Consider the following 16,958-nt stretch of genomic DNA (forward strand, 5'->3'; position numbering starts at 1 on the left):
CGACGTATTTATAACATTATTTAAGCATTTTAAGCAACTAATAGTTGGAATAATACCATGGTGATTTCTGGCGAATCTCGATATCCTCGCAGCTAATTGTGAGCCTCTCGGCAGTTGATACGGCATTTTTTTTCAGAAACGGCATCAGGTTACAATTCACAACTTATGCTACAAGTCTCACTTGTCAGAGTTGCTAACGAAGCGATGTATTCTCAGGATATTTTGTTTCTCCCTACTACCAATCTAAATTCATCTGCTCATCTAGAACTATGATACTTATTGTTAGAAAGAAGTCGATTGTCGCTTGAATTCATCAAGCGGATTTGGGAGGGGGGGGTGGGATCAGATTTATGTCACGTGTGTTCGAGTATTGGGTCCATAAGTTGCTTAAAAAGCGAAGAAAAAAAAAAAAAACACTAACAATGTCGTTTCAATGGGTGGAATAGACGTAACATATCAACATTGAAACTGACTAGAAAACAAATTAAAGTTGGCCAGTAAGGAAAAAATGTTCAATATATTTTCCCTGCAAGTTTCAACTTAATACTAAGAACAGTCTGCTTGCAACGGGATTATGAATATAAACTCGGAAAAGCCAAGTTACTAGCTGAAATTCAAGGATATATTTTTTTTAGACAATTGTAATGAACAAAATTGACAAACTATATTCACCACTAAACATAGCAACATTATCTGCTTCAGAATATATTTTTAAGCTTGTGGCATGAGCAAATTAAAAAAATTGCTATAATTCCTTCCTGGCATCTGGTTAATTCTTCCAGAACTACAGTAAACTCTTGATTTTACGAAGTCAGTGGGTACGGAAAATTGGCACTTCGTAAAATCGAGTTTCGTAAATTCAAACCTTTTTCATAAGTCACGAAAAAAATGTTCGCTTTTATTTCTTCTGCCGTTTTTTGTCTTTAGTGGTCTTATTTAAATGTTTTCGGTGGTTATTCTCGGTATAATTCATAGAAAAGGCTTTTTGCTATCGATTTATCATGTGAAAAATCGTTAAATAATTATACCACCATAAAATTCCCATTTCTTGTTCATACTTCAACATCAACGATCGCTAAAGAAATTCCCGACCAGTTTAGAAAACGTAATCAAATAATGAATTGCAATGTTTATTATAAGAATTAACAGTAATAAATTTGTGGTTAGGAGCCAATAGCTACTATTAAGTATGCAAAAGATAGATATTTGTTTCTGACACCCACGGAATTTTAGCGGCAGCCGGCCTAACCGCCATTTATGTCGCCCTCTATCGCTCAGTGACGAGAAAAAAAGAAAAACAAGGGTCTTAGCCCGTTTCCAAAATAACCTTCGTAAGTTAATATTTCGAGTTACTACGTATTTTAAGCAGAATGTGCTCTATTTTCACTGAGATTCAATTACGATCATAAATAACGTAGGATGTGATTATCTTCTGGCGAATATTTGAAGTAAATTCTGTTTGAGTTCTCCGTCCGACTACTGTGTTCCATCATCTTCGCAGACGTTGCCATAAAAGACTAATTCTTCATCAGGACTGTATTCTTCATACCGGGTGTGAGGTGACCTGTTCATATAGTATGTTTCTCTCCTTTTATGCCGACAGTTGCAAGGTTCCAACCGGAAAACGACAGGAGAAACATCTTACAGTATCGGAGAAATATAGATAGAAACTTTATTATCCACATTGATTGTTTTCCTACAAGAGACGTTTTATCATTTCTCAACGTGGTTAAGTATTGGTTCGCTAGCGTGAATTCCCAAAAAGTGACACGCAAAAACCTGTACCGTCACCTCATTTAGTTTTCGTGTTCCTTTCTCCGCCGTATTGAAAGTTAGGCAAAGGATCATTGACATAGAGAAAAGATTTTCTTAGTTTTAGCACTAAAAAATAGTCGCGCCATAATCGTAAATAAATATAGTGTGGAAAGAGCAAAGAAAATAATTTCAATTGAAAAGTCAGCTGAGAAGAAGAGAGGCAATTATAAGCGCGGCACCATTTTCCCGATAGTGGAAGATACTTCTTCCGCCTCTCTCCGGTTAATAACTTCCCCCCGTTGCAGGTAAAGATGAACCATGCCCTTCTCCACAATCGGGGAACTTTCCCAGTGGGTGGGGTGAATAAGAGTGGGATGGGGATTGCCTGAGGGAAGAAGTGTGGTCAGCACAAGGACTGGTGAAGGGGGCAGAACAAAGAAGGGTGAGGAAATGGCCTTCAGCTCTGCCTCAGTCTACTTTTGGGGGCCGTATTTTTTTGCGACGCACACAAGCTCAGTCTCCTTAGGGAGGGAGTGAATGGGAAATGCTGGGGAAGGAGGGGTTTGGGATGCGTAAGGTGAGTGTCAGCAAGATCAGCCAAAGGCGGCAAGAGGGAAGGGACGGCTTTGGAAAGGCAGAACCCCAGCATGGGAGAACGGGGAAGCGCGTGAGAAGAAAGTTCATGGTTAGACTTGGAAGTGCGTCTTCATTACGAGAAGCCTTAAATATAAATTGGCGGTAAATAGAGCCCAGTACTACTAGATATTTAAGTTGTTCATTCACAAAGGCCAATATATACACGAAAAGATATTATGGCGCGGATTGCATGTATCAACGTCCATTTCGGGATGTTATTAATTTCTGTTCCCATTTATAAAAGTAGCAAATAGATTTGAAAGAATGATAATCATGAATAAAAATATCTAAATCGATATCCAAACGCACATGAGCAAAATAGATGAATGTATACATACCGATCCATCGCAAGTAATACCGCTCAAGCTTCTTCCGGTATAGGACTTTAAAATCCTGGATAATGCCTTGGTCCAAGGGCTGGGACTTGCTAGTCGAGTTCGGGGGTAAAAAGAGGACTCGAACATTAGCCAATTTTAGATCTTCCACGTATTTATGAACGGTGGCATTATCCATTATTAAAACAATTTTGCTGTTCTCTCCAGCAATTTTTCTCTGTAGACGTATAACCGTTTGCTGGAAAATTTCTCGGGTCATCCAGCTGTTTTTATTTGCATGGTAAAAAACGGGGAGGGCTTCCAATTTTACATGTTTTAAGCACCGTGGCCTTTCAAATTTCCCAATGACAACGGGCTTATTTTGTCCGTGCCCGTTTGGTTGACGCACAGCCCCACAGTAACACGCACTTTACTCTTTTTCCCCCCATGGCACCTTTGCCCTTTGAAACCCAGGGTTGCGTCAGGTAATGCATTAAAAAATAGCCCAGTTTCAGGGGCCAGCGAGGGTGAGCTCGTCGAGGAAAGGGTCCCGGATTAGGGACCCTTCGAAGTGCTTCGGCGAAAAGTAGTCAAGTAGTCTTCGAAGTACGTTCACAGCAGTGCAAAGGGTTAATTAGGGGTGTACGAAATACTCCGCGCGACCTTCCTGACATGTTAAACTACGAGTTATTGTCGATGCTATGTTTAAGAACAGGCACGTAAATAGGGGCATAATGTCAGCCGCGATATTTTAACTGAACTCCTACTCCCCCTAAATTCCCACAGTGAGATTTTTGGCGACCCATTTCTCTCCAAAGTTGCATTATCATTTACGATTTCGCACTTTTGATGGACCACAGTTGGAAGCGCTGATTTTTTAGCTACTTACGCCGGCGTAACTAGTTTTGTTGACAAATTTTTCGCCGTAGTTCGTATAAACGAATGCCATTTGCTCCTAGGGACCGAGCCGAGGTTCGTAAATTCAAAAAATTTCGTATAATCGAAACTTCGTATAATCGAATAGCGCCATGTATTTAGCATAGGCTTTTCACCGGGACCGCAATATCACTTCGTATAATCGAAAACTTCGTAAAATCCTGCTTCGTAAAATCAAGAGTTTACTGTACATGAAAATATAAAATATTTTTTTTACATGCATTAAGCCCTCTATACATACTTACTCTATGACACTACGTACACCAATACCACTCTAAAGGCTCAGATTGACAAAACACTCACTTGGAAAGCAGCTAAATTCACCATTGAGTTGTAACTAGTACACGCAGAGGGACACATGTAGATATCTTACTTGTAGAGGCCAGTGAGGAACTTCTTAGCAGCACGGACATAGGGCAGCTGACAGACTAGAGCAATTGACTTTGAGGCATAGAGGGAGTCCTGGGCAGCATCGTATTCCATTTGCGTGGCGCTGCTCGCGTCCAATTCCTGCTCGGCCACAGACAGTTTGAAGTGGCGTGGCAATGACCTGGTCGTGTGGGATGACCCCCTTCGACTCTTTGACCCCCTCTCCGCAGGCACACTCCGCTTGCTCGCTACTTCAGTTGCATGCATTGCCTGTTACAAAGAGAGTCCTGTGTCTCAACGCCTGCGCTCAAATTAAGGTGTGCAAATAGAATACAACTGATAGGCGGGAGTGAAAACGCGAGATAATGAGCTAATGCATGAGAATGAAAACGAAAATGCACCTCCCACACATGTGTGCACAACAGAAAACAGAATCCATTCCATTTTGGTCAACTCATTCGTACATATTCAATTCCACTAAAATTGCTCATCCATTAACACATTACTTCGTGATTGTTCATATGCATTTTGTGACCAGGCAATTTTTAAATTATTTTTCTGTATCATGCATCTGAAGTGGTCATTACACTGACGGGAAATGTGTAGCCGTTTCTCGTGGAGGAGGGAGCAGGCGTGATAGGGAGGGCATAGGGAGGACGTGCTGGAGCACCACTCACTTGCAACGTCTGCATGGCGCTGCATATTCTGCGCTCTGTCACCTCTTCAAAGAACACCAGGCTGAAGCCATAAGTGCGACTCCCATCCTCCCTTGTCGTGATGAAGGAATGGAAGCGCGGCTCCAGTGGGTGCCTCTGCGTCCGGAAGCGCAGGCCATGCGGCAGACAAAGCTGAAAGAAAGACACATTCCCCTCACAACACATGAGCTAGATCATACAAATTACTCGTGTGAATTAAGAAGTTTTTACAGCTATCATTTGTATTGCTGAATGACAGACAATGAGGCCAATTTGCCTGTCAGACAAGAAAATTAAAATTGTTCACTTTTTCATCATTGAACACACTATAAGTATATAACTAAAAGGCAATAATGAAGAATCTGAGATTTTACCGGTGAATAGCATGGATGAAAGCTTCTCAGGCTTCCAAGCAGGTCAGTGTCTGCATGGTGCAGGCCAAAGTTTCGTTTGTTAGAAGTCGACCTATCACCACACGGACCCTGACCTCGTTATATTTCCAATGCAAGTACTCTTTTGAGCAGTTACTCTAGTTGGGGTATTGACATTGACTAAGTGGCCTTATGATTGAAATGTCTTAGTAAATTTGTTTGCAGTAGGAAATGATAAATTCTTTTCCACTACTAATGACTGACTATGTAGGGTTTCCTTATTTTTGAAGTTTAACACATCTATGATGCAGTCTGTAGCCTTGCGAATCTCTAATCTTCATCTGAACTTGAATATGAAATTTTAATATGTTTGTATGTCATTAACTTGTGGTAAATTGAATATCAAATTCTAATGGGATTTAAAACGGGAAATTGGGAATGATTGGTTTTTTTTCGGCATAAGTCAAGGTAAGAGTCGGTTATAAATAATTTTTTACTTAGTTTTCATGGCAATAGGAAACACTGATGTAGTTTAATTAAAACTTATTACCATCTTGATAGCAAAGATGTCTTCTATCAATTTTTCCTTCTTGCAAGTTAGGTATTTTACCATCTTCCTCACAATGGCACCTCTACATCCATATATTTTTTTTTTAATTTTCTTTGTTCATTCAGTGATTTGATCTCCAATCTCTGTTAATAATGCTATTTCCGTAGTTAATATGTACAAGTAAGTAATGAAAGCAAATTTATACTTGAATTTTAATAAAAAAAAGAAAAAATGCAAATATTATAAATACAAGATGAAAAAATCAAGTAACTGTTAAGTACTGCTGTTGACATTTTTCACTCAACCCAAATCAAAATGAAAAATCTAACTTGCGCACCTCTATTTGTCTACGAAAGAAATGAATATCCTTCATGCATATTACCATTGACACAGCCTCATTGTCGAAGACATTCCATGGGACATTTTCGGGATAATGAGCTAAAACTTTGGATTTGTATGGCCGGTCAAGAGGGGAGCAGTGCAAAGTATCACCTGAAAAAAAAAGAAAAAGGTTAAACAAGCACATGAAAAGGACATAACCTAAGAAGGAAAAGTTTTTTGTTAGCATATACTTATTAAACCCTTTTGCTTTGGCAACTAGGCACACAATGGCATTTCGTGTTCTCGTTGAAAAGCCAGTGAGCAGCATCATGTGAGCCACGGTGTTTTTGCCAACACTATCTATTGTGCAAAAGATGTCATCCTAGTATTATATTAGCGATGGGTTTTGTTGATGGCTTTTCACTCTGGATGGAGATGGAGCAATCTTCCCTTCCAGACGTCAGTTTCCATTTCCGGAGAATAATTACCACCTTTTGTGTTATGTTTCATTAGAAATATGGTTTATGAGCTAGTGATATGGTTTGTGAATTTGCAGAATTCAGTGAGTGATCTACTCTTGGAATAAATGCTTGGATACTTAAAGCAGGGTCGGCCCTAGCAGGTGCAGGGCTAGGGGCGAACCTTCAGTGCGGGGCCCTTCACTTAAAATATTAAACTCTATACTTACCCCATCTACAAACTCGAGCATTTTTAAATCCCTACCACTCTCTAGCTAAGTATGTATTCCCCTCCCAAATTCAGACTTCGTAATTACGCCGTTATGATACCATCATGCAGTTCGTTTTCAAAACTGTCGTATATTTTAATTTTTTTTCTGGGCCCCCCCCGGGGTCCCGGGCCCCCAAAAGTGCGGGGCCCGGGGCGGTCGCCCCGCCCTTAGGCCGGCCCTGACTTAAAGACTTGATCTTTGACCCAAAATATGGAGTGGTTCAAGTAATATCAATGGCCACAGTGACGGCTGGAAAAACTATAAAAGAAGTGGCAGGGTGGTTATGAAAACAAATTAATGAGAAGAGTGGAAAAACATGGGCATCGCAAGTAAAAGCAACATCCTAGAACAATCGCAGGAATGCAATTTAGAAGTGGAGCAGAACAGAAAGAGGTTCAGGATACATTTGGATGATGATAGGAACAGACCAAACATTTAATTCAGTGAAGGAGAGTCCCAGCAGCAGATAAAATTGAAGCTAGCAGACTGATATTTTTATCCAGTTTGGCTTACTTTTGATTTGGTTTTAGAAGAGATGTGGATGAGAGAGTGGGCCAAATCCCAAAAAATTATGGTTATTCATGCCCAACATAAGTTTGAATGGAGAGAGCAGAGCTACTCAACCCTCCCTGTGCCCTCAAAAAACCTAACAATCTCACAGTGTCCCTCATTATGGATTTACCTCACCACTCCAAACAAATTTATTTATTTATTAATTTATTCGAACACAGCCAAAATGGCCTTTACATTGCATACAAAACATAAAATCTGCAGATTTAACAAATATAAACGTTCTATTAAAAAAAACTATAAAAAGGATATAAAAAAGAAAAGAAAGGGATTCAGAAGATGGCTTTTCGAAGTTAGCTCTTGAATGATTTGATGGGCATTGAAAGATCCAGGGAAGGGTGAGTACATAGTTGAAATGGCATTGAAGGAGGTAGGGAGTCTGTAAAAAGAGTGATCTCTGAGAGAGAGAAAGACGGAATTTAGGTTGGTGTAGTGGGTGGTTATTACGGAAGGAGCGGGAGGGAATGTGGAGTGAAAAGAAAGGCATCATATCTGAGGATCGGAACTTGCCATTTAAGGCATTGTAAATGAAGGAAATATCGTGGAAATTCCCACGGGAGAATAGTGAGACCAATGATAGGGCAGACATCACTTCAGAGCAAGAAGAATTACGGAGGTGAGGAACACAGTGTCGGACTACTGAAATAAAGAAATTAACTGGGCATTCAAGAATTTTAAGGTTGGAGGGGCTGTCAGTGGAGTAAATAATGGAACAGTACTCGAGGATTGGGAGAATGCAATCGGTGAAAATAGCTCTCATGGCGATTGGATCGGTAACAGAAGTGAGTCGATAAATAACTCCCATGACTGACATGGCCTTGGATTTCATTTTATTTAGGTGCGGAAGAAAAGTTAGTTTGGGGTCGAAAGTAACACCCAGGTCATTGATGGTGGAATCTATCGGAACAATTTCATTAAAAATAGTATATTTATGGGGAGTGAGGGTGCATTTTAAAGAAATGGGTACGTATTTTGATTTGCTTGTATTAATTTTGAGTTGCCACTGAAGGCACCAGGCCTTGAGGGAATGAAGGGAAGACTGCAAAGCCTGAGAGTCAGAAGTATTCTCAACTCTTTTGAATATTTTGCAGTCGTCTGCAAAGAGGAGAATTCCGCATGCGTTAGAAAGTGCACAGCTTGTAATATTGTCAATGAAGAGGGAAAAGAGAAGAGGTCTGCCTTGGGGGACGCCTGAAAGGATGGGGATGCTCGGAGAAGACGCTCCGTCAAGAACAACTCGATGAGTGCGGTCGGTTAGGAAATTCAATAGTATAGATAGGGAAGAGCCGTGGATATTGTTGCGATGAGACAGTTTGTGGATAAGAAGGGTGTGATTGACGGAGTCGAAGGCTTTAGCAAGGTCAATGTAGCAAACGTCTTATTGAGAAGAGGCTTCGAAAGCAGCAGTGATATGCTGATGTAGGATAGATAGGTTCGTAACACTGGAGCTAGCAGGAAGGAAGCCATGCAGCTGGGGTGAGATTTAAGCGATAGTAAATGATAGAAGTCGGTCATGAATAACACGTTCGAATAAAATAGGAAGAATAGGGAGGATAGACACGGGATGATAGTTACTTACATCATCTTTTTTGCCGGATTTTAAAATGGGAGTAACAAGTGCTGTTTTCCAAGTTGAAGGAAATGATCCGGCTGAAAAGAATCGGTTGAATAATTTACAGAGGGGGATGCGGAGAGTATCAGCTGTTCGGTGCAGAAAGAGTGATCCGAGGCCGTCGGCTCCAGTGGCTTTGTTGGGAGGCAAAGATTTAAGGAGGCATAGAGTCTCCTCAGGCGTAACAGAGACCATGGTAAGTGAGTGAGAGCAAACCGGGTAAGGTGTTGGAAGTTCGAATTGCGGAGTGGGAGGGCTGAAGTTTGAGGAAAAGTATAAATCTCTGAGATGAAGCACTGTGTGACCAGTTACGAGGTAATTTTCAGGGGAAGCTTTGAAACTGCATCCACCATAAAATAAGCAGAAATAAAAACCAGCTAAGCAAGTTTTCATTAATCAGGAATGAAAACAGACGACCAGTGACATGGATGATCAGATCATTGCACGAGTCTCGGGACAGGTCTTTTATAAACTACATTTTCTTACGTCCAGTGGCAGATCCAGGATTGGAAAAAGGAAGGGACTTATGGGGGTGGTAACCTGATAGCAGTAGTGGGGGTCCAAACAAAATTACTATTTTATATAGCAGTGGCGCAGCGAGGGAGGGTTTTGGGGGATAAAGACCCCCCCCCAGAGCTCAGAGAAAATGTTAAGTTTAATCAATTTTACTTAATTGAATTGATATTACTAATAGACTAGTGTCAGGATTAATAAAATATCCCTCAGAAAGCCGTAACACTCACCATTTTGAACCATTTATCTTAAAATTCAGCAATGTAGCACCTACCGCTTATCCTGGTGGGTATACCATACCCCCACACAACCCGGTATTAGTTGCACCCAAACCCCCCCAGCCTTAATTCCTAGCTGCGCCCCTGTTATATAGTGTCAATTGGATATCCAATGGGGTAGCCCTCTCTGGATCTGACACTGGATTGTAATATAGGCCCTAAGTTCTGAGCTAATTTGTACTTCAATTTGTTGAAGTAGGTAAATATATAAAAAAATATAACTACATAAATACTTTAGCACAAAGTGGCAACCCCCAACAATTTCAATGTTATCTAGTGTGTGTTTCGACCCAATGAGCCATTAGCTCCTCCTATAGATCTACCTCACTCTAAGTCGACCGTTTGGTAATGTTTGAGGAAACAAGCACCAAACCTTGGTCAAGACTGCCCTAAAACACATAAAGAGCATATCGATAACTTAGAATACCTACTTGAGTGGTGAATTAAAAGGACACAGATAAAGCAGTAAAGATGGGAGGACGTGAGGCAGATAAATGTGTGAGACGTACTACATATGAATAATAGACATGAGGGAATCACTGAAAAAAGAAGACCAGCGAGGAGTCTGGTCCGGAGAGTACTTGGTGGGTAGGATGAGGTGGGGGAGCAGCACTTCGCATGAGAAACGAGGGGAGATGCTGACAAGGAGGAAGACGAAGAATTGACAGAACACACGGCGGGTGAGGAAGGCTATGGGCCGGGCCACGGAGGACCGTGTCCACTTGGAGAGATCCTTGCCAAGAGATACAGGGGCTAAGTGAAGGGCTACAGGAAAGTCCAAAGGTTGGTTCTGGTAGGGCTTACCACTAACTCACATATTCGAGTCAGGGCATAGGAGGGGGTTTTAGACGGCCTCCAGAATTAGAGCCCGCAGGGCAGAAGGCGAGCGCCTCAACCACAAAGACTCTCGCCGCTCAAACAAACGAAAGAGCAGAGAAACAACCATGCACAAACTCCCTGCTTCAGAATTTGATTTCATGCGTCGCCAGAGAAATACCTACGGAGGAACGCCGTGCATCAATAGGCTGTTTCACGTGGGTTGAATTTCAAATATTAAAGCTAACTAAAGTAGTTCGGATGATAATTGACAAAGACGAAGCGACTTACACAATATTTGTTCGAAGAGTCTCCGCCAACTGCACCCAAGAATGGGTGCTTTGAGAGGTAAAATAATTATCAAGTGATTCGGGATCTAGTAGGAAACAGTGTTTTCCACAGGGTCTGATTTTACACAGAGATTCTGCCCAGTCAATGCTAAATATTTAAAGGCACAACTGGCCCAGTTATAGCGACGCAAGTTGTCCTAATTTAATCTTAATACTTTCACAGATTCAACGGATCGATAAACACGACACACTCATCATCACTAATGACACTTCTTACGCAAAATATAGCGTGACGTTCCAATGGGAAATAGATAGTCAATCGGAGCGTGACGAACAAATGCAAATGCTGCCATGCACTTCGCATTAAGGATCAATTTCGGCCACTCGTACGTACTTCATCTAAATCGCACGAAGAATAAAATCATTAGTCCAAAGGGCCCTCACAGCTGCTGCGAAAAAAAACTATACAGGATCCATTCGGGCAGGAATCTCATTCGGCTCCAAACGATGACTTTTCAAGGATTCTAACCGCGAGAAAGCATCGGCCCAAGGCAAAACACACAATATCTAACGCCAAAAGTGAAATTACACACTTACCAGAAAATCTATCCAACTCAAGCCCCGAACTTATGTCAAGTCCACATATCACAAAATAATCTGCAAATCTATTGATAGTGGAATTATGAAACATATTCATTTTCGAAAGCTGCTAGCAACTAACACTGAGCTCAAGCAAATGTAAACACCGTAGAATTCCATTCTGCAGACCCTACTCCATCACTTCACCATTCTATATATACACCCTTAACATCCTCCAACCAACGAAAACACCACCACCCCTGCATCAATTGTTCATACTTGGTAGCAAAACAACACGCGGATCCTAGACAGAAAATAAAGTAGCACCAGAAAAAAATTGACCAGCTGTAAGAAGCAGGGCATGCCATACAGGAATGCCAACATCCCTGGCCTAAGGAAATGCACAATGCACAGCCACACAGGAAGGAGTCTTGGGAAAGAGATGCCAACCATTCCATGTCAAACTATTTCGAAAAATATTGAAATTTCACCTTATTTACGCGAATCGTAACTAACAGGGATAAATCTTGATACTAGATATTCTTGACTATGGGTATTCCTAAAAGTAATTTGTTACGCGATAAGGCTGCACGCGATTTTTACGCCTTCAAAATTGTACACTACAATGTCGGCAATAACTATGATAGCTATTTATAAATCTTTACAAAATTGTTATTAAATAGAAATTATAATTCAAAAATGAATTAAATATTAACGAATGAGTTGATTAATAGTGGATTATTCTCATACAAACTGGATTTGAGGCATAAAATGAAAGCCGAGAACCACTGGTAGAACTTTAGAGACATCTATAAGAGGTGGAAATAGACTGGGCTTACTCGAATGCTTACGCTGCGCTGCTACCCTATTCTTACGAAATGTCAAACGTCCGGTACTTGTAATTCGTGCTGATTCTGTTTATGTTCTCTCACTGGTTCGCACTCTGAAGATAAGTTGCAGTCAGGAAATTAATGTTGATTGTTGTTTCGATATTTACCTTCAGGTTATCTTCCATGAGAAGCATTTGAGATTTAGAACCACACGGTAGTTTTTTCTGCAGTTGTTAATTCATGCTTTGGGTTTCAAAACTTTTTCTCGTGGTTTACCCGACTTAAATTTTTCTCAGATGCATTTTCATGTAAGAATTTAGAAGAGTTGCGGATGCGCGAACATCTATAGTATTTTTTATTTGTTTGTATATAAATGCGTTGAGTTGCAGCGTGTCATATCAAAACGATGTCTGAAGAAGAATTGGAAGCATTTGAGGTTACTGATTATGATCTTGAGAATGAATTCAACATCAACAGGCCCACTCGGAAAATCACCAAGAATCAGCATATTTACGGTAATATTATGGTTTTATTTTATTTAAATTTCACTATAATTCGTTTGAAGAATGCATTTTTGAGGTCTTCTGGAGTTGCACATGGAACTCACAGGTGCCCATCAAGTTTATTAATAATCGTTTCTTATGCCATTCAATCTGTAATTGTAAAAATGATTTTACGCTGTATCCTAATCTCCATTGAGCCAGAAAATACCTAATTACAGTTGTTCGGCACAAATTCTTGCCTCTTGGTGAACAGCACACGATACGTAATACTTGCTAATGGAAGCAACACACTCATTGAAATCAGAAAAAATACACGCTCACCAAATCGCGTATCATTAATTCACCACTCGTGATAGTTGACTTCAGATATAGAGTATGTGTAAAGGCGGACAGCAGTCTAGTTGAAAAATTTTCCTTATGTTTTCGGCAATCATTTTATCTGTGCGTCACCGCTGTGATCCAACTACATGTATTTGTGGATGAAATGATGGCCGAAAACTGGGGGGGAAAATTCACCTCGACCGAAAATCGACCCACAGATTTTCTGCTTTCTGACCTGGTACTTAGAACAACTAAGATTACTAAGAGCCCGTTGTTTAAGGCGGCTGTCGTTATTTTCCCTCAAGTCAACTTCCACTTCTCTCTGTTTCCCTCTTGTTCCTATCGCACTCTCTGTATTCCCCGTCTTCAATCCTCTCTTGGCATTTCTATTTCCTGTTTCCTTGGTGGTCTCCATTCCAATTATTGCTTGGGCCATCTGATGCCAGCCATCCTAGTAACATCTATAGCCATTATAACATAAACAGTAGCCAAAACCTAATAACTTTTTTCAATTCCATAGTCTTATGTTATTGTTTCATTCCTAACTTCATCCAATTTACTTTCTGCAACTTCTCCTTGTGAAACGCCTCTCTGCTAATGACCTATTTCTGTATCTTTCCTTACTGTGCTATTCCTAAGCTCTATGTGTAATATCTCTAAACTACTTTTGTATTATAAATTCTACTACATATTTCCCATCTGAGTCCCTGCTGTGAGTGGTGTTAAAATGATTTTTAAGGTAAAAATCTTCATCTGAAGGTGGTATTACCACAGAAACTTCCTCAAGGGACCAGAATTTCTGAATAACCAAAACATTTGCACTATCGTTTTGAAGTTACAACTCATTAGCACATGAAACTGGTCCATTAACACCCATCCCAGAGGAGCTGTGCAAGCAGTGGGAGTTTCCACAGGTACTTTACCTAAAAGTATTTTCGCATTGATATCGGCACCCAAGATGAGGACAACTAGTGAAGGGATGGCACGACACAAGAGTCAATCCCTCAAGAAGAGAGAGTATGGGTGCATTTGAGAGACATAGTGAGAGGGTGTAAGGGCTGTTAGCCTTTGAAGCCCTTAGGCGTGAAGATCGAACTTCTAAGTCTCTGTCCAAGGAAGATGTAACTGTCACATTCACCATGCTTAAGGTAGTGCCCACTTCTTGACCTTGTATGCCAGTGATAGGAATACTGCCCTTCCCCAAAGCCCCAGAGTTTGCGCCAACCATTCCGTAACAGAGGACGTGTCAGACCCAGTGTCATTGACAATCACCGTGATGCCTGCAAGGGATTCAACTTTTGTTTAAAAGGAGGTCGCTAAAAGAACCACTTGATTGAAGAGTTGGCACGACATTACACTGTGCTGGGAGAAGTAAAAGAGGAAATGGTGCATGACTTAGAAGGTGTGGCATGAGACGGTTGAGCATTATCTTGCTGCCAAATTTATCGACAGACATGGACAAATTTGGTTCCTTCAAATGTAGCACTTAAGGGCAGTGGCGTATCCAGGATAGGGACAAAGGAGGGGATAACCTGATAGCAGTAGTGGGGGTCCGAGTAAAATTACCATTCCATCGAGTGTAAAATGAATACCCAAGAAGGGGGCTATTGTCTCCTAGTCCTTTTCTGGATCTGCCACTGTATTATAACATGCCAAGAGCGTGTAAAGTAGGCCCTAAGTTTAGAGCTAATTTGTATTTTAATTCATTAAAGTAGGTAAATGTATCGGAAAATATAAATAAAAATACTTATGTACAAAGTTGCAACCCCCAAATATTTTTATTTTATCTACATAGTGTGTGTTTCTACCTAATGAGGCAGTCTACAGGGTCCGTTCAATAAGTATTGAGACTGGTTCCAAAAATCAAAATTTATTGCAGTTTTTGTAATAATTACTTAATAATCTTAAAAATACATTCCTCCTACATCGATACACTCAGTTCGGCGCATCTGCCACTCGTCTAAAGGCCGTTGGAAGTCGGTTTCTGGAATACTGTTGAGAGACTTTGTCGTCGCCGCTTGAACCACCTTGATGGAGTCAAACTGATATCCTTTGAGCTCCCTTTTTATTCAAGGAAACAAGAGAAAGTTAGGTGGAGACAGGTCAGGATGTAGGGAGGGTGAGGTACAGTGGTGGTCAGGATGTAGCGGGGGGGGTGTAAGGTTACCATGCCGAATTTTGCTAGCAGCTGCTGCTCTACGATCACACTGTGGCATGGCGCATTGCCATGGTGAAATTCCCAATTCTTGGTATTGGCTGATCGCACGCGATGTCGCACCAGCTTCACGCACATTTCCTCACGGCAAGATCCTCTGTTACAATAGTGTGGACTGTACCGACTGACAGGCCGGTCTCCTCACTGATAAGAGCGATGGTTAAACACCTGTCAGAGTCCAAAACGTTTTTCACTTTGTCCACCTGAGCATCAGTTCGAGCGGTCATTAGGCGTCCAACGCGGTACTCGTCTTTGACGAGCTCCCGGCCCTCCTTAAATATTTTGTGCCGCTCAAAAACTCTTGAGCTGCTTAATGCATCATCCCCATAAGCCTTTTTAATGAGTTCAAGGGTCTCCGATGCAGATTTCCGGAGTTTAACTCAAAACTTCACAGTGTAGCGTTGCTCGACAGTAGGCTCCATGCTGGGAAGTGACGACACCACAAACAATCAGACGTCACAACATTCAACCTGCTTTCTCAAAACATGCCCTTAGATGATTGAACTTAACTACGTCTTATTGGTGGGGGACCCCTCTAATGAGCCAACAAGTCGGACCCCCTTCCACCACATTGTTGAGGCTACAGAGAACCAGTCCCGATACTTATTGAACGGATCCTGTACATCCCCTTTAGCTCCCCCCATAGATCTGCCTCTGCTTAAGGGTTCAGGTCGAATATTGCTTATCCCTGGCAAATTTAAAGTTTTTAAAGTCCTCAATTTCATTGTTGACATGTCAACACCAGGGACTCATGTACTCAAGATACACATTTTACATCTTCAAGATCCAGATGAAGCCTCAAGCAGTGTTGTATATTTGATCTTCAATATTTATTTTCTCAGTCATTATCTATGTCTCCTTCTGTGCCAACTTTACACTTGAAAGTTGATTTTAATTCTTCGTTCATAAGGTACCCTGAAGTGTGACTTGCCTTCTTTTATATCAACACTACGAGAAAATGCCATGTTGTCTTCGTCATCACCGTTATTGACTTCAGTTTCTGCTGATCTAATGTTTTTCAAATGTAACAGAAAAATGGTTCATGTTGTCACATCCATTTCACTGTAAACAAGAAGCTGGTAGTGAGTTTATTGACATCTTCTTCACCCTAATAACTGAAAGTTGCTCAAATTTATCACCTCATTTCTGAACTCAGGACACCTTTCCTTCATCTGCATACCTTCCTTCAAATTCCTGGAGGAGATGTTCTCATCCAAATTATGCTTGCTTAGTGAACTCCTCCATTTGTCTCTGCTCTGCCGATTTGCAGAAACTATCCCAGAAGAAGCTCATCGAGGCACTTGCTTGCGACTGGAGTGAACGTCCCTTATTTCTTCCTTCCTCTGCAATCAATAGTGTGTCTGTCTCCCCCCACACCCCCCTCCTGCCACCTCGGGCCTTCTCATGGGGACGTGAAAAGAATTTTTCAACTGAACCTGTCTCATCACCAGCCCAGTGTTCATACTGAACTGATTTTTCCTTACAGAAACAGTTTTTGTCATGAAAAAAGTTTATTTACTTAACTCTTAATTAATCATTATGCTTATTTTTTCTTCAAATATGGGTATACTTTCATAAGCTGATCTGAAAAAAAGTGTCACGTATGTGGGGGCAAGGTTTTTGTGTGAAACTTGGGCTAACTTTAGATTGATAATTTTAACTTCCAAACAATTCACAGAAATCCCTTTTTTAAAATCATATTTTCATGTTTTCCAGCATTTAGAGGTCCAAATTATTTCTCATCATAACATTTA

At 40.9% G+C, this 16,958-nt stretch overlaps 2 protein-coding genes across 5 annotated transcripts in view; one reads left to right on the forward strand and one right to left on the reverse strand.

Moving 5' to 3' along the window:
* LOC124162836 (DENN domain-containing protein 5B) overlaps nucleotides 1-11,912 on the reverse strand; it is a 142,252-nt gene extending 130,340 nt beyond the window's left edge. Inside the window, exons 1-4 of one of the 4 annotated variants that reach the window (XM_046539506.1) lie at nucleotides 11,827-11,912; nucleotides 6,009-6,118; nucleotides 4,688-4,858; nucleotides 4,015-4,280 (exon numbers count right to left, since the gene is read on the reverse strand). In XM_046539506.1, the coding sequence (XP_046395462.1) occupies nucleotides 4,015-4,280; nucleotides 4,688-4,858; nucleotides 6,009-6,011 (440 nt within the window). In that variant the 5' untranslated portion in view covers nucleotides 6,012-6,118; nucleotides 11,827-11,912. Of the gene's footprint in view, nucleotides 1-4,014; nucleotides 4,281-4,687; nucleotides 4,859-6,008; nucleotides 6,119-10,757; nucleotides 11,297-11,353; nucleotides 11,783-11,826 lie in introns of those variants that run through there. The other 3 variants (XM_046539504.1, XM_046539505.1, XM_046539507.1) reach the window with 3 other exon arrangements.
* Nucleotides 11,913-12,197: 285 nt separating this feature from the next.
* Nucleotides 12,198-16,958, forward strand: part of LOC124161886 (tuftelin-interacting protein 11) — a 119,373-nt gene continuing 114,612 nt past the window's right edge. Inside the window, exon 1 of the mRNA XM_046538135.1 lies at nucleotides 12,198-12,680. Coding sequence (XP_046394091.1) covers nucleotides 12,572-12,680 — 109 coding nt within the window. The 5' untranslated portion in view covers nucleotides 12,198-12,571. The remainder of the gene's footprint in view (nucleotides 12,681-16,958) is intronic.

The sequence above is a fragment of the Ischnura elegans genome, chromosome 7, assembly GCF_921293095.1.
Source record: "Ischnura elegans chromosome 7, ioIscEleg1.1, whole genome shotgun sequence".
In the NCBI taxonomy this organism is placed as follows: domain Eukaryota; kingdom Metazoa; phylum Arthropoda; class Insecta; order Odonata; family Coenagrionidae; genus Ischnura; species Ischnura elegans.